At 37.2% G+C, this 24,207-nt stretch overlaps 1 protein-coding gene and 1 non-coding gene across 2 annotated transcripts; both read left to right on the top strand.

The window, feature by feature from the left end:
* Nucleotides 1-5,315: 5,315 nt before the first annotated feature.
* LOC129903677 (uncharacterized) lies at nt 5,316-6,582 on the top strand. Its single transcript, XM_055979218.1, has 2 exons — nt 5,316-5,417; nt 6,028-6,582. Exons 1-2 carry the CDS (start codon nt 5,316-5,318, stop codon nt 6,580-6,582), a joined length of 657 nt encoding a protein of 218 aa, XP_055835193.1.
* Nucleotides 6,583-23,891: 17,309 nt separating this feature from the next.
* LOC129904837 (small nucleolar RNA R71) lies at nt 23,892-23,998 on the top strand. The gene has a single exon (XR_008770508.1). It is a non-coding gene; the product is annotated as a small nucleolar RNA R71 (small nucleolar RNA).
* The last annotated feature ends 209 nt before the right edge of the window (nt 23,999-24,207 follow it).

Here is a 24,207-nt window from a genome sequence, read left to right as displayed (position 1 = left end):
ACATCGTATGAGAATTTCGATGATACCATCATCTCCGTAAGGTCCATTTTGGTTTAGAAGAAAGGTTGGTTTGGATTTTGGAGTCTTCGTTTTGAGTTTAGGTGGTTTTGTCATTTTAACTTTAAGGTTGGGCCAAGTTTGACTTTCATTAGCGTTTTGAGTAAACGCGCTTGGATGACAATTTTGCTAGTGCAGTTAGCTCTAAAACACCATGTTTCATCTAGGACGACCTTTGGTATGGGTCCCAAGGTGATCAAAATGAGTTTTTGGCCGTTTGTGCATTTTAAGTGTTTTCTTTGAAAAATCTTTGACTTGGGTCAACATTCCATCGAAAAGACTTCCATTGGAAAATCCGTCGATTCCTTTGTGTTTAGAATGCCATTTCCAGTTGTTAGAATGGTTTGTTTATGTCAATGAGATTCCGAAAAAGTTCAGAGTCCCCGTTGAGGGACTTATTTCCTTAGTGAAAATACACTAGCACAGCTGCTGGTGCATATGAAAATTACTCTCCGCGTTCGCGTGCCTCTGGCCGCTATTGCAGAGGTCTAACCTTTTTTTTCTCCATGTTCACAGGCCTCAGGCCGTGTTCACGGAGTTATGGATGGTTTTTCTCCACGTCCGCGGACAAGTCTCTGCCTTCGCGGAGAGTAAGCTTTCTTACCTCCGCGTTCACGAAGGCCTAAGACCCATTGCTAGCCCTTATTTCCCCATTTCTAACTTATCAAAACACAAATTTTAGGAGAAAATCTTGATCATTTTCGATCATTCTCGTTCTAGTGCATTGGGGATTCTTGTGGGAAATTCCAAGACCTTTTTTCGTCCTAAAAACCTTGTAAGTTTCGCGTAAATTTCATTGTTTCATGCATTTTGGAACTATTCAAGGCCTTGAGTTTGGTGGGATTGTTTGAGCTCTATTGATTCTAAGAATGTGTCCAATTTTGGGGCACAAGTTCCTTGAGTTATTACGGACCTTGTGACGGAGCTGGTTTTTCAATTTTGTGCATGGGTGACAATGTCAAATTTTGAACTGACTTTAGTTTGATTTTTAATTAGATAAATATGGGTATCATTAGCCTTATTTTGAGGTGTTCTTAGATAATTTGATAAAGTGTCATCGTTTGGAGGCCTCCCAAAAAGGAAAGACCAAAGTTTAGAAGTTTGGGTGTGGTTCCACCTTCAAGGGAGGCTATGGCTTACTCTTGTTAGACTTTGCTTGGTTAGAATTTGTATATTTTGAGTAGTAATGCATGATTAGGGTCGTGATTTAAATGTTGATATCCTATTGAAAAATTTGGAGTCAATGATCATCATTTGGACTAGTTTGGATTTTTGCCTTGGAGCTTTAGTCTAGGTGATGTCGTGGCATACTTGCATCTCTTAGAGTCCTTAGAACTCGCTCTAGGTGATTTGGAATTAGGATGCCGTGTTTTGACTTGTATGGTTTCGTTTGCCACTTGTTGTTAATTTTGGCTTATGCTTGTATCTTGATTGCCTTTGATACTAAAATATTGGTCCCGAGGCCATGCTCTTGGTACACTGGAGTCTCGGGTTAGTAATTTGGTTTCCTTGGTGGGATTTTACTTGTCTTGAGGGATATATGAAGTTTACATATTACTTGCATTGATTTGCCTCACCGGTCTTAAAAACTCTTTTTAAAGAAAGAACAAAATGATGAGATTTAGACTTTTGGTTGAAAAATATGAGTAAGGATTTTATTAAGAAAATACCTTTGATATTTTATTATGTCATTTCTTATTGAGAAGCTCGAGGTGTGAATTCTGGATGGCCCATTGATACATATCAGATTACTATTATTATTATCATTGTGAAGCTTGAGATGTGAATTTCAGATGGCCCGTTGATACATATTAGGGTTATTATTATTATTATTATTATTATTATTGAGAAGCTCAAGGTGTGAATTTCGGGCGGCCCGTTGATACATGTTTGGGTTACTATTATTATTATTATTGAGAAGCTCGAGGTGTGAATTCCAGGCACCCCATGATATTTTTGAGGGAGTTTTAACCTATATCTACTTTTATTTTGATGCATTTTCTGGTATTTGATGGGTTGAGATTATTAATATGGCTACTTGTTTGGTTGGAAGTTATTTGTTTACCGTATGATTCTCCCCGTACCCCTTTTTCCCGTAACTGTAGTTTTATGCTTCTCTCTTATTATTAGTGGTATTATCGTGCTACTTAATATATATTTATTCTTTTTGAGCTTGGTCGACTTATGATGCCAAATGAGTACCTCGTGTTTGGGTACTGATATTGCACTTCTGTATCTTTTTGATGAAGCTCCTAGTTCGATCCACCCCATTGCGCGCCTAATCATCCTTAGTAGTGCCAGGTTTGGATTATGGTGAGTTTCGACATTCAGAGACTTGATACTCTCTCTCTTTTGTACTGACTTACACTTGCACTTTTGGATAGTCAGATCTGTATTATATATATACATTGCCATCTTTTGTACTTAGTAGCTCCTGTATAGGTGACACTAGGTCTGGGATTGGTGTAGTATTAATTCTTCATTTGTTTTGGTCACTATCGGGCCTTTTATATATTTGGTATCGTATTTATATATGTATAACCTTTCCTGACTTTTCTTTAGATTATATTCTTCTTTCTTTCATTTCCTTATGTTATTAATTATTTAATTAGATTGAAATTTGACTTCCATTTGACTTGGGTTTGGCTTGGCTACTTGAGGGTTATAGTAGGTGCCATCATGTCCTGAATTCGAGTCATGGAAAGTTAACTTGAGTCAACATTCTAATGAGATGAACTCCTATGGTTGTTTTTTTGATTTAGTTCACTCTAGAATGTTGATTTTGTTTGGGTAGCATAGCTCATTTGCATTCACATGTTTTGAACAAATCCCGAGACCCCATTATGTCATTTTCTCAACTCAAAGTTGAGTTGGTACAACACTGCTGGCATAAGCTAGTTTTGGTCTATGCATCCTCAGGCCTTGGGTTGCATTTTCGAAGGTTTGGGTGTTTGACCTACCTGTTCCCAAGATGAACTCCACCATCGTGGAGTGTAAAATCTTATGTACCATATTTATGGGCTAGTTTTTGCGATCGATAAATGTCAGTTGACATAACCTTCACATTAATAGAAGAACTGTCGCATTCACGTAGGGTTAGTCAAGATATTTACCGCGATAGAGGTTAAAATGTGCTAAGGATGGATTGCAGAATTGTGAAATGCATGGAGAGAGAGCATCTCTGCATCGTGGACCTAGATACATGAATTTGGCTTTGAAAAATTGTTAGGAAATGGAGTCCGTATTAGCTGCACATCATAGAGATGAAGTAGAGTTTTTATAACCTTAGGAGAGGGAGTGAAGGAGACCTGGTATCTTAATTTTGCTTGCGTCAATTTTGTAGAATTTATAAATACCCCAAGTGTATCAATTATTTAGGATATAGTTTTTTATCGAGGAGAGCACGACTTGGGATACTCTTGTGATGAACTTTAGGGTTATTCTTCTACTCTTTCATTTTATTAAACTCTTGAATGTTCATTAAACATTTTGGTATGATGATTCGAACAATGAGTGGCTAATTGTCCCTTATTCAAGGTTTGTGTCCACGAGTTATGGTATAATATTGATTATCTTTGGCCGAATTCAGGTTATTATATAAGTTATTCTTGTAGTCTAGTTTTCTTTATTTTAATTCCTGATCAACATTAAGATACATATATTGTCCACTCTTGAACTCGAGAGACGAATAGAGGTATAAAACAAGGAATATGAGGAACGTGTTCATTTTAGGGAAAGACATCAAATGTTTCAAATATAGGATAGAAATGTACCTATATACTTGTTTCGTTAATATGCAAGATGATAGCTTAATTCTCTACTGTTGGTTCATGCTTATATCCACTCAATGATGTAGTTAGGCTGTCAAAAGTAGTAGACAATTAGAGGCCGAGAGACCAAGAACATAAATTTTACCTTTTGAATTAGTAGCTTGATAACATGTCGAATGCTAAAGTATGAAATATTATGCTAGAACTCATTATCTGCTGCAACCCTTAAATTTCTCTCAATTTGTGAAAACCTTGTGTTAAACTTACTCATTTATCAGCTAGTTAGTTAATGTTAATTGTTATAATCTGTAGTCTAAAACCCATTTTTACAACTCTCTCACACAAGAATATTTAATTTAATTACATCAGAAAGTGATTAATTATCAAAATAAAGTACTTTGGGTTTGATAATCTGGCTCAAAAGAGTCACTGTATTACTTGGCTTACCACAAACATTTGGTTGTCCTATTGGGAGCAACAATCTTTGGGCTTCATTGTTAGGGACTTTAAAATGGACAATTATTTAATTTTTTAGTTTACTAATTATTTGTGCAAAGTGTTGACAACTTGATCTTAGCTTTCGTTTCTTGCATATCACTTTTGTCACTACGCTGGAAAGAGATAGAGAAAGAGGTTATATAGAGGAAGCGATACCTATGAAAGTGTGCAATGTGTCAATCCTACTTGCGACCAATGTCACTTCCAACATCAAGAAATCGGTATCGAGGCGGTTAAGAATTGTCTAGACCATTGACTCCTTCTGATATTCAGAGTTTTTTGGGATTAGCCAATTATTATTGAAGGTTTGTTGAAGGTTTCTCTTTCATTGAATCACCCTTGACTACTTTGTCCCAAAAGAAGGTGAAATTCCAATAGTCCGAGGCATGTGAGAAAAGCTTCCAAGAGTTGAAGGATAGGCTTACCTCCGCTCTCGTGTTGACTTTATCAGAAGGTTCTGATGGTTTCATTATGTATTGTGATGATTCACGAGTTGGTCTTGGTTGTGTGCTAAGGAAAAATGGTAAAGTGATGGCCTATGCTTCAAGGCAACTCAAGGCACATGAGAAGAATTACCCGATTCATGAGTTGTAGTTGGCATCGGTGGTATTTTCTTTGAAATTGTGTAGACACTACTTGTATGGTATCCATGTGGATATTTTCACCGATCAAAAGAGTTTGCAATATGTGTTCATTCAAAAGGACTTGAATCTTCGACAGAGGAGATGGCTTGAGCTGTTGAAGGATTATGACATTAGTGTGCTATACCATTCGGGTAAAGCAAATGTGGTTGCCGACACTCTTAGTAGATTGTCCATGCATAGTTTTGCTCATATTGAGGATGAAAAGAAAGAGTTAGTTTGATGTGCATAGATTAGCCGGTTTGGGTATCTGATTAGTTGATTCCAAAGATGGTGGTGTTATTGTGCAAGATTGTTTCAAATAACCTCTTGTGGCTGATGTAAAGGCAAAGAAGATAGTCATCCTACTATGGTGGAATTGAAGAAAGCGGTTGCCAAAAAATCTATTGAGGCTTTCTTCCAAGGGGGATACGGTGTTTTGAGATATCAAGGCCGATTGTGTGTTTCAAATGTAGATGACTTGAAAGATATGATATTGTCAAAATCTCATAGTTTATGGTATCTTATTCATCCCGATTCCACAAAGTAGTATCGAGATCTGAGGGAAGTGTATTGGTGAAATGGCATGAAAAGAGATATTGCTGAATTCGTGGCTAAGTGTCCTAATTGTCAACAAGCGAATGTTGAGCATAAAAAATTGGGAGGTTTGGCTCAAGACATTGAGATTCCTACTTGGAAGTGGGAAGCCTTGAATATGGACTTTGTTACTCGCGGACAACATGACTCTATTTGGGCGATTGTTGACTGAATGACTCAGTCATCTCATTTTTGTCCTGTTAAAACTTCATATTCAGCCAAGGACTATGCTAGATTATATATATCCAAGAGTTGGTTAAGCTTAATGATTTTCCATTGTCTATCATTTCGGATTGAGGTACTCAGTTTTGGAGATCCTTCCAAAAGGTTCTTGGTACTCAAGTGAAGCTTAGTACAAATTTTCACCCACAAATAGATGGTGAGACGAGCGTACCATTCAAACATTAGAGGATATGTTAAGAGCATGTGTTATTGAAATTCTTAAGTAGGTACAAGTTAACTTGTCTTTGATTGATATTTTGCAGGGAATTCCTAAATATGCCAAATATGTGAAAGATATTGTGGCTAACAAGAGTAGGTTGGCTGAGTATGAAATGCTGGCACTCATTGAGGAGTGCAGTTCAAGAATACAAAATAAGCTACTTACCAAGTTGAAAGATCCTAGGAGTTTCACGATGCAAATCATGATAGGTAAGTGCATCAATGCAAGAGGTTTATGTGATTTAGGTGCAAGTATCAACTTGAAACCTACATCCATGTTTTGGAAACTTGTCTTCAGAAAGCCAAAGCCTACTACTATAATGTTGCAACTGGCAGAACACTCTGTAGATATGCCTGATGGTATTATTAAGAATGCCTTAGTCCAAGTGGGAACTCTCATATTCCTCATGGACTTTGTCATCTTGGATTTTGATCCTGACCCAGAAGTTCCATTCATTTTGGAACGTCCTTTCTTTGCAATTGGAGGAGCATTGATTGATATGGATGCTAGTAGATTGACAATACAGACCCATGAAAAGGTAGAGGTCTTTGATATTTACAAGGAAATAAAGTTTCTTGCAATCTGTGAAGACATGTAAGCAATGACAGTTATTGATGAATACATAGAAGCTTAGTATGTTTCAGCAAAGGATCCTTTGGAGAGAGTGCTAATAGGATAAGATATAATAGGGGGTGCTGAAGCTCAGGAGTTGGCAAGTATTCTAGATGTTCCTAATATGAGTATGTTGTGGAAGCATGTTAAACCATTGAATAGAGTCTTGGGACCTCTTGCTAAGCTCTCAATTGAGGAAGCACCTAAATTAGAGCTAAAAGCTTTCTCCTCCTATCTCAAGTATGCTTTCTTAGGTGCTAATGAAACTTTACCTATAATCCTTTCTGTATCTTTGTTTGAAGCATCTTTGGAGGTACTAAAAAGGAGAAAGAAGGCTACAAGTTGGAAAATGTCTAATTTATATGGCATTAGCCCAATCTTGTGCATGTACAGGATATTCATGGAGGAAGGTCACAAGCCCATAACACAACCTCAATGCCAGTTGAATATGATTATGAAAGATGTGGTGCAGAAATAGGTCATTATGTTGCTTGATGTAGGGATTATGTACCCTATCTCTGCCAATAAGTGGGTCAGCACTATTTAGTGTGTGCCTAAAAATGGAGGCATGAAAATGATCACTAATGAAATTAATGAGCCAATTCCAACAAGGACAGTCACAAGGTGGTGCATATGCATGGATTACATGAAATTGAATGAGGCCACGAGGAAGGATCATTATGAAGTTCCTTTCATTGTTCAAATGCTGGACAAGTTGGCAGGGTAGGAGTTTTGCTATTTTCTGGATGGCTATTCAGGATATAATTAAATTATAATTACTCTAGAGGATCAGGAAAATACTACATTCATGTATCATTATGGGACATATTCGTTCAAGCTTATGCCTTTTGGACTATGTCATACTCCAAAGATGCATGATGACCATTTTTTATGACATGGTCAAAGACTTTATGGAGATCTTCATGGATGGATTCTCAAGTTTTGGGGAGTATTTTGATTGATGTTTAGAGAATTTAGACAGGGCGCTTGCAAGATGTAAGGAGACTAATCTTGTCATGAACTAGGGAAAATGACATTTTTTGGTGAAGGAGGGATTATTTTGGGCCATAAGGTTTCTAAGCAAGTTCTAGAAGTTGATTGGGCAAAGGTAGAGGTGATTGAGAAGCTACACAATCCAATATCTGTAAAAAGGGTGAGAAATTTCCTTGGTCATGCCGGGTTTTATAGAAAATTCATCAAGGATTTTTCTAATAACGCAAGGCCTATGTGTAGTCTACTAGGAAAGGAGGTGAAATTTGACTTTGATGAGCAATGATTAGAGCTTTTGAGTCCTTGGAGAATTGTAATCCTAGGTCAGAGGAAGGACAAAGTATTTTTCTCTATCTACTATGCGAGCAAGACACTGGATGTAGCTTATGCCAACTACATAGTGACAGAGAAAGATATACTAGCCTTGGTCTATGTATTTAAGAAGTTCAGATCTTATATGGTAGGGACTAAAGTTATTGTATACTGACCATACAGCTATCAGGTACCTTTTTAGTAAGAAGGATTCAAAACCACGACTGATTAAGAAGATTTTACTTCTTCAAGAGTTCGACGCATGTTGGGGAGTAAAGGAAGATTCGAGAAGAGTTCCCCAATGAACAAATGTTATCTCTATAGGTGATTGAATTAACCTGGTATGTAGATATTGTCAACTACTTAGTGAGTAGGGTATTTCCACTCGCTTCAACTACCCAGCAAAAGAAAAAGTTAAATTATGATGCTCGATTCTATATATGGGATGAGCCTTATTTATTCAAACATTGACCAGAAAAAATAATGATGAGATGTGTTCTTAAATCAGATGTGAGATAAGTGCTGGACAACTGCCATTTTTCTGCATATAGTGATCATTATGGAGGTTAACATATAGCTCACAAAGTGCTCCAATCAATTTTTTTTGGCCTACTTTATTCAAAGATGCTATAGGTAATTTGAGAAGCTGTGATTAATGCCAAAGGTTGGGAAGTATATCCATAAGGCATGAGATTCCCTTTTGCAACATCTTAGAGGTTGACATATTTGACGTCTAGGGATTGACTTCATGGGACCTTTCCCACCATCCAATGGCAACCAATATATCCTCATGGTAGTAGACTATGTGTTGAAGTGGGTTGAGGCAGTGGCTCTTCCCACCAATGATTTCAAAGTGGTGCTTAAGTTCTCAAAAAAACATATATTTACTCCGTTTGGGACTCCACGAAAAATAATAAGTGATGGAGGGAATCATTTCATCAATTAGTTGGTGAACAATCATTTGGCTAAGTATGGGGTCCATCACAAGATGGCTATAACATACCACCCACAAACAAGCAGACAAGTAGAGGTGTTCGATCATGAGGTAAACCAGATTCTAAAGAAAATAGTGAATGCTCAAAGAAAAGGGAGCGAGGATGAGATGGCGGACTAAATAGGGAAGTTCTCCATCCTACCTTTATTTTACATTTATAATTGTTGTAGCATTAGGGATAGAGCTAAGCTTTTAAGTGTGGGGTGGGGCTTTCCTGTGTATCTTGTAAATAACTATGTTTTTGTTTTTTTAGATGTTGATTTATATTTGGGTTCCTTAGAATTTGTTTGCGGTTCTTTGGTTAAGGATAGTCCTGTTGAACAATACAAAAAAAGAGTAGTGTCTAGTAGGATTGTGTGTAGTCATAGTTGGGTAACGTTGCCCTATGATGGATGGGTGATGACCTTCCTAAGAGTATGCATTCATTATTGTGTATTTAAGTAAGATGTCTTGCTAAAGCTATACAACTTCATAAGGCAATTTTGAAAGATATGATTTTAAATGGAATGACCATAATTTGAGACATTTAGTCGCTTTTATTTGACTAATGTGACATATACTTTATTTTGAATTCTTGCTATTATTTGGTTGAGAGTCTATAGTAATCAGTCTTGATTTGAATATGTTCCATGTGTGAAAGGTTTTGCTGCATTCTATGCTAGTGATTGTGGTCTAAAACTTGCCGGTGTGTTTGTAAAACATAATAAAGATTATGTAGTTGAGAAAGTGATATAATCATTTCTTGGATAGCTTTGTTTTATACCCTCTTTTGGACCCGCCATGATGCATATCCTTAGTCAACCCCTTTGAGCCTTTGACTTATTTTTTTTGGTAGCCTCATATGAACCTTATTACTATTCCTTCCATGGACCTTAAAATTGATCCAAGGATCCTAAGCGCTTAGGTGAAAGAGATTGAAGGAAAAGAAAAGGAAAGTGTGAAGCCCGAGACATGATTTATTGGTGCTTGAAAAGATTATGGCTTGTTGTTAGGGAGTAGGAAGGTAGAAGTTGTATAAAAAGAAAAGAAAAAAAGAGAGAATAAATTGAGAACTCCCTATGCAAAACGTTTAAAGTAGCTTAAAATAGGGCTAAAGAAAGAAAAGAGGGGAAAGAATGAGGTTGTAAAAACAAGGTTTGTAAAGGAGAAATGTGATGTATTAAAGCGCTTGGGAATGGAACCTCTATTCATAGCCAAAAATAGTATCTACCCATCCCCTAGCCTATATTACAACCCATAAAGACCTATTTGATCTTGTACTTCCATATTCTTAAATTCGCGGCACAGTACACTAAGGGCAAGCCTATGGTTCATCTTTGGTGGCATGAGAATTCTTTGGAGAAAGCGAGCAGAACTTGATTCTTACACTCATTATTGTTTAAATTTCTATAATTATGAATGAATGTGGGTGTTTTCTTGTGGTTAGGGCTCATGTTAAATAAGGAATTAGTAACTTATATGACTTTTTGAACGAGCAATATGCATGATTTTGTGGTATTGTAGAGTTAATTCTTGAGGCTAGAAGGTTTAGAGCAAGTCATTCTTGTGTTTGTAATGTGGTAACATGCTTGTTGTGAAATACGCTTTCCATGTGGTTTTTGTGGCCTAAGCTTGACTGCTTTGAGTAAAGAGTTATTAGAGCCATCGTATTCTTGAAAGTGTGGGTTTTTTCAAGTATGGAAAAAGCTTTAAGTGTGGGGTGGTGATCATGGGCGTATTTATATGCCCAAAAGCCAATTTATTCCATATGTTGATCTAAGTTCCAGAGTGAATTTAATAGTTTTAATTGCCTTTTTAGATTCATTTGCTTGTATCATCACTAACCAATAGGATTAGGTGTTTGTAGGGTGAAACACATGAGAAAATAGCTAAAAAGAGACAAAAGTTGAAGCTACATTGAAAATGGAGATTTAAATGTGCTAAGGATGGATTGCAAAATTGTGAAATGCATGAAGTGGGAGCATCTCCACGTTGGGGACCTGGGCAAACCAATTTGGCTTCAAAGATTTTTTGGTAGTGGAGTCCGCGTTAGCTGCACATCGCGGAGAAGAAGTAGAGTTTTTAAAACCTTAGGCGAGGGAACAGATCTGCGATGCGGACTCGACAACTTAATTTTGCTCATGTCAATTTTCAGACTCTATAAATAGCCCAAGTGTATTAATTATTTAGGATTCTATTTTTATCAAATAGAGTATGACTTGGGCGACTCTTGTGATAAACTTGTGGGTGATTCTTCTACTCTTTCATTTTATTATCCTCTTAAATGTTCATTAAGAATTTGGTATGATGATTCGAACAATGAGTGGCTAATTTCCCTTATTCTAGGGGTGTGTCCATGAGTTATGGTATAATATTGATTATCTTTGGCCGAAGATGGGTTGTTATATAAGTTATTCTTGAATTCTTGTTTTCTTTATTTTAATACTTGATCAACATGAGGATACATATATTTTCCACTCTTGAACACGAGATACAAATGGAGGGATACAACAAGGAATGTGAGGAACATATTCATTCTAGGGTAAAAACATAGAATGTTTCGCATATAGGATAGAAAAATACCTATATGCGTCATTTGGTTAATTTGCAGGATGATAACTTAATGCCCTACCATTGGTTCATGCCTCTCCCCACTTAATGATATAGTTAGGCTATCAAAAGTAGTAGGCGATTACAGGTCGAGTGACCATGATCATAAATTTAACCTTATGAATCAGTGACTTGATAACCTGTTGAATGCTAAAGTATGAAATAATACGCTAGAACTCATTTTGTACTTCAACCTTGGGATTTCTCTCAATTTTGGAAAACCTTGTGTTAAACTGACTCATTTGTTAGCTAGTTAGTTAATTTTAATTATTTAAAGTCTATAGTCTAAAACCCACTTTTACAACTCTCTCACATAAGCATACTTTATTTAATTACATCGGAATGTGATTAATTGTCAAAATAAACTCCTTTGAGTTTGATAATCTGGCTCAAAAGAGTCACTGTATTACTTGGTTTACCACGTTCACTTGCTTGTGCTATTGGGAGAAACAGTGAGCTCCTTGCGTCCAGAGAGTTGTTCCTTTCCTACTATTGTATCTGTCTATTTGTAGTTTGATTAGCCAGACTTGATGTATATATCCTTTCTAAACATAAATGCTCTTATATTAGTGACACCAAGCCGGGGTTGGATTCCTTGTATAGTTTGTCTTTCTCGATCACTTTTGATCCCGTTTTGTATATTTTGGATTGTACTTACATATCTATGTTATGGTCCCTATTCTGTATATCTTTATTTCTATTTCTAGTTGTATTGTGTCTTCTGCTTTGGGTTTAGGAATGCCTACTGAAGGATTTATAGTAGGCACCATCATAATTCTATTTTGGGTGTGACAATGTGGTATCAGAGCTTTAGGTTTACCGGTCTAACATGTACAAGAACAAGTGTCTACTAGAGTCTCACAAATCAACATGATGACGTCCATTTCCATCTTTGTGAGGCTATAGGGCCTTCTTATGAAATACTTTACTTTTCTTATTCCTTATCATGCATTCTTGACTTTAGCAACTTCTAAGTTTTGTTTGTTTCATTGTTTCTTAGATGGCTAGAATGAGATCATCTGCGGGCGTGCGAGAGCAACCTATACCTACAGATAGAGCCTGGGCTAGGGGCAGAGTTTGAGGTTGACCTAGAGGTCAGGGCAGCGAAAGAGCTACAATACCAACTCTATACCAAGAATAGGCACTATCTCCTAAGCTCACTATAGAGGTTGAGCAGGATCACCATCAACTGGATTCTATGGGGTCAGTCCAACCTCCGCTAGTATTTTTTCTATGTTAGTTTTCCAAAACACCATGGCTAGGATCCTCAACTCTATGGAGGGTATGTTCTAGGTGGGGACACTGCGTAGTACTTCAGCTAGACCTCAAGTTTGAGATGAGGCTCAGGATTCAGCCTAGGCAAGGGCACATGGTATGCAGATACCAGGTGTGTAATCTGCTAGTACGACTCCTCACCTAGTGATTTAGTTATTTGTAAAAATTGGTTAGCCTATTGCGGTTAGGCCGGTTATAACTTCTGAGGATCATAATATGTTGAGCGATTCATCAGGTAAGTTCCTCCCAATTTCTCAGGTGCAACAAGAGAGGATGCCCACAAGTTTCTTGTTAGATGCCAGAATAGGTTTCATAACCTCATATTAGTTGAGTTGCATAGGGTCTATTATTTTGCATTCTAGATGGATGGGCCAACGAAGTTATAGTAGAGGTCTTATCCTAAATGTAGGCCAACTGGGTCACCTCCATTGACATAAGCTCAGTTTTTCGAGGCTTTCTTGGAGAAGTAGGTACAATAGAACTTGAGGGAGCGGTTCCAAGGTGAGTTTACTAATCTAACACTAGGATCAATGTCGGTTTCTGAGTATGAGACACGATTCCATGATCTATCTAGGCATGCAGCTATGCTTATATCGATAAAGCATGAGAGATTGTGCAAATTCATTAGAGGGTTGGTATTTCCCATTTGGTTGGATATATATCATATGGTGGGGTTAGGTTGTTCATTTCTTTAGATAGTTTACCTTGCACGCACCATTGATGGGATACATCACAAGGCCTATGAGGGCAGTGACAAGAGATCCCACAATCAGGATGATTTCAGTGGGTCTCAGTCTCATGGTAGGCATTTCCCAGATAAAAGTTACCCACAACAGTTTAAACCTAGTAGGCCAGCTCAGGAACCCCTTCAGCTTATAGACGGTGGTTTAGCGAGTGACAATGGTCAAGGATGCGAGGCTCTGGGTCATATTTCTTGAGGTTCACAATTAAGGTATATTGCCATCATGGGCATTTTATTCCAGTCGAGATGTTTCAACAAGATACTTCTGGTAGGGGTTGTTACGATTATGGAAAGTTGGGACACTTTTCCATGGATTATTGTAGGAGCCGTGTTTCTCCCTACAGCACACATAAGTGTACGTTGTCAATCAATTAATATAGTGACTCTTTTGTTTAGATTATCAAACCCAAAGGACCTTATCTTGACAACTAATTAATTTTAAATGCTATTAAGTAAATGTGCTAGTGCAAGAGGGTTAAAGAATTGGTTGTTTAAAACTAATGCTTTCAAAAAAAAGACTATTGACTGATTACTAAGAGACAATTCAATTTCGCTAAAGAATATTCAGATTAAGAAAGATTCTAAGGTTGTAGCATAAGATAATTTTAGGCATAAGATTTCTCACTTTAGTTTCATACAGGTCATTAGGTTACTGATTTTCAAGGTTAATTATATGATCATGATCTTTCAACCTCTAATTGCCTACCCTGTTAACAACCTAACTACCTAGTTGACCGAGGGATAGACTTAAATAAACAAAGGTGCACTAAGTTACCTTCTTGTTTATCAGTCAAATGCGGTATATAGTATATGTCACAAGTATCAGTTAAACAAATCATTCTAAGTCTCTTTCCCTCGAATGAATTCATTCCCTACATTCCTTGTTCTATCCCCCTTTTCATCTTCCGAGTTCAAGATGGACAATAGATATATCCTAATATTGGTCAGTATTAAAAATAGTCAAACTAGAATGCAAGAGTAATCATGAATAATAACCCATCTTCAACCAAATAAAAACAATATCTCATAACTTGTTGCTACAACCCTAGAATAGGGAATATTAACTACTCATTGTTTGAATCATAATACTAAAGCATTTAACGAACATTTGAAGAGTAGTTAAGTGAAACAGAGTGAGAAAAATAATCCTTGAAGTCATTTTTCCTCGATACTGTTCGTGTTCTCCAAATAAAAGACCGAATAAATAATAAAAATAAAAGTATTGTATTTATAGTCTCGAAATTTGCGAGAAATCAAAAATGGCACTAAAGTCCGCGACACAGACTTATTTCATTCCTTAATAATTTTGCATCTTTCAACTTGTTGACAAAAATGTATTGGTCAACAACAAAGAACGTGATGTAGAATTGTGGTGGACTCCACTAGTTAAGCAAAATTTTCCATTAAAATAATGCCTTCACTCCTGGGACATCTCTGTAATGCGGGTTTTGTTCTGCCAATTCATCTTCTACACTTATGATTCCCAACTTCTTTCTTAAGATCCTACTTTCCATCTTATGTCTTGATGAAGTCTTTTTAAGGTCTATTCTTCCATTTTTAGCCTTGAAAGCACATAATTATATTGGTTAGCTTAGAAACAGACAAAAGACTCTAAAAATGCAATAAACTTAAGGAATTCTTTATCAAACTTGGCTACAAATACGAATTAAATTGGGTATTGGGCGCATAACTACGCCCAAGATCACCACTCTACACTTATAATTTTATTTGTCCTCTAACAAATTCCCATACACATGCATGTGACTTTTGACACGACTTCGTATAGGGCAATCAAACTTGGATGCAAAGATTAGTATAGTAGGCTCTACATTACACAAGCATGTTATCAAATTTCTACCACAAGCATGACTAGTCCGACACCTCCTAACCTCAAGAATTGATTCGATAAAGCAAAAAACTCATGTATATTATTCAGTCAAAATTCAAAAAGTTACCAAACCTTCATTGAACATGTTCCCTCACCACAAAGAAAGTACCCATACTCACTCACAGATATACAACTTTATCAACAGTGGGTAAAAATAATTTAAATCACTCACTCTCACAAAAGACTTCTTATGCTACCTAAGATGAACTATAGGCTTGTCCCTAGTGTAATGTGCCACAAATTTAAGAATACGAAAGCTTCAGATCAATGAGGACTTTATAGGTTGTAACGTAGGCTAGGGAATGGGTAGGTACCATTTTATTTATGAATAGTGACTCATTCCCAAGCGCTTAAATACACCACATCTAACCTTTTCTCACATTTTCTTAGCAACCTTATTATTTCCCCTCTTTACTACACTTTTTTCTTTAAGTCACTCAATCATTTTTTAAAGTGATATTTCAACATTTTATTCTTATTCTATAGAATTATTTTCAACCAAAATTTGGTTTTGTTTATGCACTCCCTAACAAAAAACTTAGAGCTTTTTCAAGCACCCATGATTATTACTTCGGGGCCTTACTCTTACACTTTCATTTTCCTTCACTTTCGTTCACCTAAAGCGCTTAGGAGCTATGGTTCAAGTTCAAGGTCTAATAAAGGAATGGGAATAGGATTGTATGAGTCTACCAAAGAACAAGTCAAAGGATCAATGGTGTTAACTATGAATATGCAATCAAACAAGATAGAAGAACAAGGCTATCAAAGATATGCCTATATCACTTCCTAAACTTCACATTCTTTATTCTGCTTTACAAACACACAAGGACAGTTGTAGTCATGAAGAAATAATCATGTCATATAATTAAAAACTAGCACACATGGATATATCCAACTCAAGAATGGCAACTACAGGATCCCAATAAAATAATCACATGAATTTAACATTAAGAATATATCCCTTGAGTCAAATAAAAGAGCCTAGTTGTGTCAAACTAGTCTCTCAATAACATATCATGATTTTCACAATTCAAACTTGCCCTATACATCTAAAAGCCAGCAAGACACCTTATATATAGAAAAATATACTAAAGATGTATATCCTTAGGACGGTCGTCATCTATCCATCATAGGGCAACGTTAATCAACTATGAATTACTTAATCCTATGACACTCTAATCTTTTTTTGTACAATTTAATGGGACTATCAATGGCCAAAGAACCGAAAATAATTGCCAAGGAACCCAAAATAAAACAAAATCATTTAAATAAATAAAACTTCAAGATAATGTATTTACAACATACAAGCATCATCCCCACGCCCAACCCAAACTTAAAGCTGCAGTACTGTCCCAATGCGACAAAATAGCAAAATAAAGTACAAGGTTAGGTAGAGGAACTTCTCTGTTTACTAACCCATCTCTGCCACAATGTTGGGATCCTCAAGTGCCAAATGTTGTACCTTTTCCCCTTCATGATTGGACTCAATATCGAACTCGATCAATAAATTTTCCTTATCAATGGGGACATCATTGTATGTTGGCTCGAAGAATGGGGGCCCAATTTTGAGAACAATTTTTGCATGGTCATTGAGCGAATATTTATTCTCCGCTCTCTTAATTCCTCTATGGTGGATTGTCGTCACCCGGTCCTATGACGGAGTATCTCTAGCACATACATATGGGCCATAATCAATTCATCTTACATGCCCGCTCAATCAAAGTGAGGGTTGGCCAATAGGAGGTGTCCGTCCCTTTGATCTTGGTGACATCAAAGGACTCCGAGGTGAGAGGTGCCATATAATCTAAGGGCTTTTTAGGTACCCCTGTTATCCTGCACAACAAAGTGATTAAACCATAGCCTCTTCCTTGGTACAACCTCGCCCTCTACATGGAAAGCTTTAAGATAACCCCAATATTAATCTTTACAGCCTTCATTAGGGAGTATATGAGGCATACACAGTCTCTTGTAACCTATGTGAAGTGCGACCTAGGAATGAGGAAGAGCATTATGATCTTGACCCAAACTCGTGACTCTCTATTTATGTAGGCATAAGGGTAGGAAAGGTGGAAGATTTTATGCCTGTGTCTCACCTATTTTACCATTGACTGGGACCCAAAGAGAGTGTGTCGAATATCCTAATATGGAGAGAGAAATTTTAGCCCTGTGAGTGTAGCCGTAGGAAGCTCAACAGTCCCTAAAATCTCATTAATCACCATGGGAGTCAAGGGAATATCCACCCCTCGCACTGTGACATAGTGCGTGTGGGTGTCCAGTTGGAAGTTAAACTAAAACTCCCAAACCATGTGCAAGTTAGACTCCATTAGTTCAGAAAATATGAACCCCATATTAAGCTCTATGAGTTGCCACATAATTTGCGGGAACTTCCTAGCCAAGCTGTCATCATCAATTGGCACATCAGGAAAGTATTTGGAGGCAATGTAGAGCTTATACCAATTCTTCCCAGCTTGGCTTACAGCCCTTAATCCATAGTGGCATGACTATCCACGTTGGTCTGCAGGTGCGGGCGGCACTTTGAGAAGACCTCTATCTCTTTTACAGTTGCTCATGGTAGAAACTTTACATGGTCTGTGATTGCAAGATATGATTACCTACACAATACCATCAAATAAGTAAGTTCCTATAATTTTCGAGTTCAAGAAAGAGACATAAACAAACAACCGACCACCCCACACTTGAATATTATCATAGGTTGCATAACATTTCAAGGTACTCAGACTTCCCCTTTTTTTAAGAATGGTTTAACATAATACATTCTCAAATGCCACTTTTCATTATACTTCCCACAAAGTTACTCAATCTTTTCCTTTTCATTACAATGAAGAAACCCAACATCCTCAATCTAAATTTTGCATATCACTTAGAATGTATCCTATTAAATCTACTCAAGAATTCAAGACAATCCCATTTACAACTCATTAACAATCCCATATTAAAAATGTATGCTACTCTAGACTTAACAATTCAAAAAGAATGGGCACTTAATAATAGATTCCAGTGTTAATTCCTTCCAATAGAAAAGTTTGAATAATTTTTTGACCAAAAATCAAGAGCAAGGGTGAAAATATTCGCACCCCTCATGCTACTACCATGGAATTCAGCCAAGAGAGAAGAAAAAGTAAAGATAAACATATCATGAATGCTTGAGAAGATGAACTCACAAAGAAACCTTGTTGTAGACCAAGAGTGCGATGCAGATTGGAAGAAGAAAATATTTTAGGGCTTTTGGGGAGAGGGAAATAGCGGTGTTTTGTGTTGAGGGGAATTAGGGGTTACGAGATGGATTTGGGGAATAAAAGGAAATAGAAATGGGTTACTTGGAGAAAATATGTTAAAACTAATATTTTTAATGAAAAGCAAAAACTGGGATGAAGATATGTCGCGTACTCGACTCTTTAGTATCATTAAAGAATAAAATAAAATGATGCTTTAAGAAATTGAAAAATTGACCAGGTCCGCGATGCGGATACGTCACAAACTTTACTTGGCACTTGAAAATGAAAAGTTATAATTTACTTACCGGGGCCCATTTATGATTGTGAGGGAGCGACTCCTCGACGTGCTCCTATCGCGATACCCACTATTTTTGCACCTTTTTTCATTTTTGTTTCAATTAAAAATAAAACTAAGCCTAATTTTACAAGAAAAAATAAATAAAAATGCAACCTATCCTAAAAACGAAATTACAAGAATAAAATCCTAACTAATGCAGTAAATCATGAGTTGCCTCTGTGTAGCACCCGATTTAATGTTGCGGCGCAACTCAACTTAGCTCATTTATTATTGAGCTCCAAGCCCTCTTCCTCTCGATTGATATCATTTTCGAAGTAGTGCTTTAATGCTTGACCATATACTAAGAAAGTGGGTTGTTTTGTCACGTTCTACAATTCTACTACTCCATGTGGTGTCATTCGTACAACTTCTAAAGGGCCGCTCCACTTGAACCTCAACTTTCCTAGGAAAAGTCTAAGTCTAGAATTAAAAAGTAGTATCTTTTGACCCGATTCAAATGTGCGAGTAACAATGTGGTTTTCATGGAATCTATTTTTTTTCTCCTTATATAACTTGGCATTCTCATACGGATGGAGCCTAAACTCATCAAAATCTTGCAGTTGCCCCATTCTTTTCGTTCTTGCTAACTCTGGATCAAGGTTTAACTTTTTAATGGCCCACTAGGCTGGATGCTCTAACTCCGTTGGAAGGTGACATGCTTTGTCAAAGTTTAATTTGTTTGGGGATATTCCAATAGGTTTTTTGTAGGATGCAATGTATGCCCATAATGCATCATCCAGCTTCATACACTAATCCTTCCTCTGAGCATTCATTGTATTTTGTAGGATCTGCCTTACCTCTCTGTTGGATACTTCAACCTGACCACTGGTTTGAGTGTGGTATGACGTAGCCACCTTATGCCGAATTCCATACTTGGTCAGAGGATTCTTTACTATTTAGTTGATGAAGTGTTTTCCTGCATCACTAATGAAAGCTTCGGGAGTGCCAAACCAGGTGAATATGTTCCTCTACAAAAACTTTATTGCCACCTTTGAATCATTTGTAGGGAGAGCTATGGCCTCAAAAAACATACATAGTCCACCTCTACTAGAATGTACTGGTTTCTATAAGATGGTGGAAATGGACCCATGAAGTCTATACCTCACACATCGAAGATTTCTAACTCTAGAATATTATTCAATGGCATCTCATGTCTCCTTGATATGGACCCCATCCTCTAGCATTGATCTTAGCACTTCAAATAACCTGTAATATTTATAAATAGAGTAGGACAAAAGAATCTAGATTGGAGTACCTATGAGTAGTGCGCTCACCCCCGTTATGGCCACCATATGGTGAACAGTGAAAACTATCCAACACTTGGCGCATCTTAACTCGGACACAAATCTCTTTATCATCCTGTCAAGACCCTACTTGAACAAGTAGGGCTCATACCACATGTAGAATTGGGCCTCATAGGCCAACCTCTTCTTCTTTTGTGTAGTTGCGCCTAGTGGGAATACTCTACTTACCAAATAATTGAAAAAATTGACATCCCAAGGCAATTCATTCTCCTCCAAGTACAAAAATGCTCATCTGAGAACTCTTCATTGATCTGCCTATGCTCCCCAACATGTGATGAACTATTTAACCTAGAAAGATGGTCAACAATTTGATTTTCACAGCACTTGCGATCCTTAATATTTGATATCAAACTCTTGAAACAATAGGATCCATCTAATTAGCCGCGACTTATCATCTTACTTGTTGAACAAGAGCCTAATAGTTGCATGGTTAATATATACAACAACTCTAGTACCTACTAGATAAGATCTGAACTTATTAAATGCATACACCAATGCAAGCATCTCCTTCTCAGTGACTGTGTAGTTGGTTTGCGCTGCATCAAGAGTCTTACTCTCATAATATATAAAGTGAAACACCTTTTTCTTATGTTGTCCCAGCACTGCCCCCGCTGCCACATCTCCAACATCACATATAAGCTCGAAAGTTAACTTCCAATTAGGAGCTATTAGAATTTGGGTTTTAGTCAGCCTCTTCTTTAACATCTCAAATGCTTGCACACATTTTTCATCAAAGGCAAACCTTACCTCTTTTTCCAAAAGACTGCACATGGGTCAGGGAATCTTGGAAAAGTCCTTGCCAAACCTTCTATAGAACCCGATATGTCCCAAAAAGTTGCAGACACCCTTCATTAACACTGGACTAGGTAATGTCTATATCATTTCTATCTTGGCTCAGTCCACTTCTAACCCCTGCTTTGAGACTTTATGTCCTAGAACTATTCCCTTACGAACCAGAAAATGACACTTCTCCTAGTTGAGCATTAGATTATTCTCCTTACATAGAGCAAGCGTTCTGTCAAGATTTGTCAAACAAAGCTAAAAGGACTCCCTAAAGACTGAAAAATCATTCATAAACACTTCAATAAAACCCTCCACCATATCATGAAATATTGTCATCATACATATCTGAAAGGTGTCCGGTGCATTACATAGTCCAAAGGCCATGAGTTTTAAAGCACAGGTCCCTTATGGACATGTAAATATGGTCTTTTCCTGATCTGCATGGGCAAGTATGATCAAATTTTACCCCAAGTACCATACAAGAAGCAGTAGTATTCTTGCCCAGCCAACCTGTCAAGAATTTCATCTATGAAGGGGACAAGATAATGATCTTTTTGGGTAGCCTTATTCAACTTGTCATAATCCATGCAAATTCGACATCCAGAAAAAGGTCATATTGGGATCAAATCTTTCTTATCATTTGTAATCATACTCATCACATCCTTCTTTGGCACATACTGAACTGGACTTACCCACTTGCTGTCAGAGATTGGGTAGAAGATGACTATATCCAACCATATAATAACCTTTTTCCACACAACATCCTTCATCATCAGATTTAATCTTCACTGAGGTTGTGCCGTTGTCTTATGTCCTTCCTCCATAAGAATTTTGTGAATGCACAAGGCTAGGTGAATCCCATAGATATTAGCCATTTGCTAGCCCATAGATTTATTTCACCTTTCTAGAACCTCCAAAGATACTTTCACCAATATTTCAGAAAAAGAAGAAAAAAAGATTACGAGTAAAGTGTTAGTAGTGCTTAAGAAAGCATACCTGAGATGACACAAGAGAGGGTTTAACTTAAATTTAGGAGCTTCCTCAATGGATGGCTTGGGTGGTGGAACTAACACTCTTTTTAGTGGTTCCATGTGTTTTCTTGACATGCTAACATTTGGAATATCTAGTACACTAGCCAATTCCTATGCTTTACCATTACCATCAATGTCTTGACCTATGAGCACTCTCTTTAGGATGTCCTTTTCTACCAAAAGCCTTGTTTCCACTTCCTCATCAATAATAGTAATATTAGAAAACTCCTTATAGATAGCAGGAAACTTCATTGTCTTATACACATCAAAGAACTCCACCTTCTCATAGGCCTCATTGACTTTTCCCAACAGCCACATCTATTAGTTCCTCTCCAGTTGCCAAAAATGGGCATCCCAGAATGAAAGCAACTTTTAGGTCTGGCTCAAAATCTAAGATGACAATGTCCACGGGAAAGATGAGAGATCCCACTTGGACTAAGACATTCTCAATCATACCATCCGGCCTAGCCACAAAGTGATCTGCCAGTTGTAACAATATTGTGGTAGGCTTGGGATTTCACAGTCCTAATTTTTTTAACATAGATGTGGGCATCAAGTTGTTGCTCATGTTCAAATAAAAAAGTCCTCTTGCATTTATTCACCTTCCAATTGTAACCTGCACAATGAAACTCCTATGATCTTTTTGCTTAGCTGGGAGTTTATTTAGGATTCTAGAACTACACTCTTCAATGAGTGCCACTGCCTAATACTCAGCCAACCTATTATTGTATGCCATAATGTCCTTGACATACTCAGAAAACTTTGGGATACCCTATAAAATATCAATCAAAGGTAAGTTAATATGTACCTATTTAAGCATTTTGACAAACTTCTCGAAGAATTAGTCCTCCTTCTTCTTTTGGAACTATTGTGGAAATAGAGGAGGTGGTTTTGATGCTGATTCATCATTAGCCTTTGGCTTGATTGGCTCTCTTTCATTAAAAACCTTTTCTTTACCTTTTTTCTCAGTAGACTTATTTTGAGGAGCCAACTCCACTAGTGGGCGACTACTATAAGTGGTCACTGCATTTACCTGCTTTGGGTTTGGGTTAGTATTACCTGGAAAACCTCCTTACTGGTGAGAGTTCTGTGCATTTCCTAATTTCTCAAACTATTTTTGTAAGTTCTGGGTGGCCAATTGATTGTTACAGTTATCTGCAACCAGCTTTGCTTGATCAGCCATAATCTGTTTTACAATAGCTTTTATGCTCATGTTGCTTGGCTTACAAGTCTGCTGACTTTCCTGGCCCTATTAATTATAGTGTTATCCACTACCGTGCGGCCTTATCTGATTTTGCCCTTGGTGCTAATTCTGATTGCCACCCCATGAGAAGTTATGGTGGTTTCTCCTATTAGAGTTTTAGGAGTTACCATAATTTGGATTTCCCCAACCCCTTGGTGTATTTCCAACAAAATTTACCAATTCTGGATTTACCCCACAATATTCAGACACATGCTCACTTCTACCACAAACTTCACACTAAGTTGGTTGCTGTTTCACCATATTCACTAGGGCCTATTGCTGACCCACTGTTAGATTTTTATTGTGGGTTCTCATCATATTTTGCATAGATGCAATTTGTTTTATCTTTAATGTCACTATATCTACCTCGAGAAGTCCTGTAATCTTCTGCACTACTTGTCTGGACCCTCATCCATTCCATTAAGAATTACCCTGAGATATATGATTCAGAAAGGGATATAACTCAGCATATGTCTTATTCAAAGCTTGTCTACCTACAATGAAATCGCAGAGAATCTTTGTATTGGGATCAAATCCTTAAATGAAGGTATGTGCCATCACCTCGTTAGTTTGGTCATGATGAGGATGACTAATCAACAAGGATTTAAATCTATCCCAAGCTTGGTATATATTTTCTCCTCCCTTATGTTTAAAACTCACGATCTCACTCCTCAACTTTGTTGTGTTTCTTAAGGGGAAAAACCTTATAAAAAATATCTCTGCTAGATCATCCCATATAGTGATGGAATTCGCTGGCTCAAATTGAAACATCGCATTGCCTCCCCCAACAGAGAGAAGGGAAACAAAATGAGTCTTACATAGTCTACAAATACCCTATAGGAGTATATATTTCAGTAATCTTCAGAAAGTTTTGGATCTGGAATTGA

This window comes from Solanum dulcamara, chromosome 9 (assembly GCF_947179165.1).
Source record: "Solanum dulcamara chromosome 9, daSolDulc1.2, whole genome shotgun sequence".
Taxonomy (NCBI): Eukaryota; Viridiplantae; Streptophyta; class Magnoliopsida; order Solanales; family Solanaceae; genus Solanum; species Solanum dulcamara.
The sequence above is the reverse complement of the archived record's forward strand: the minus strand, read 5'-3'. Positions and strand labels throughout refer to the sequence as shown.

Excerpts from the sequence above, each read along its gene's own strand:
- LOC129903677 (XM_055979218.1), top strand. The coding sequence starts at position 5,316 with ATGGTGGAATTGAAGAAAGCGGTTGCCAAAAAATCTATTGAGGCTTTC. Across the intron at positions 5,418-6,027 it reads GCCGATTGTGTGTTTCAAAT|GGAATTCCTAAATATGCCAA; the intron begins GTAGATGACTTG and ends GATATTTTGCAG.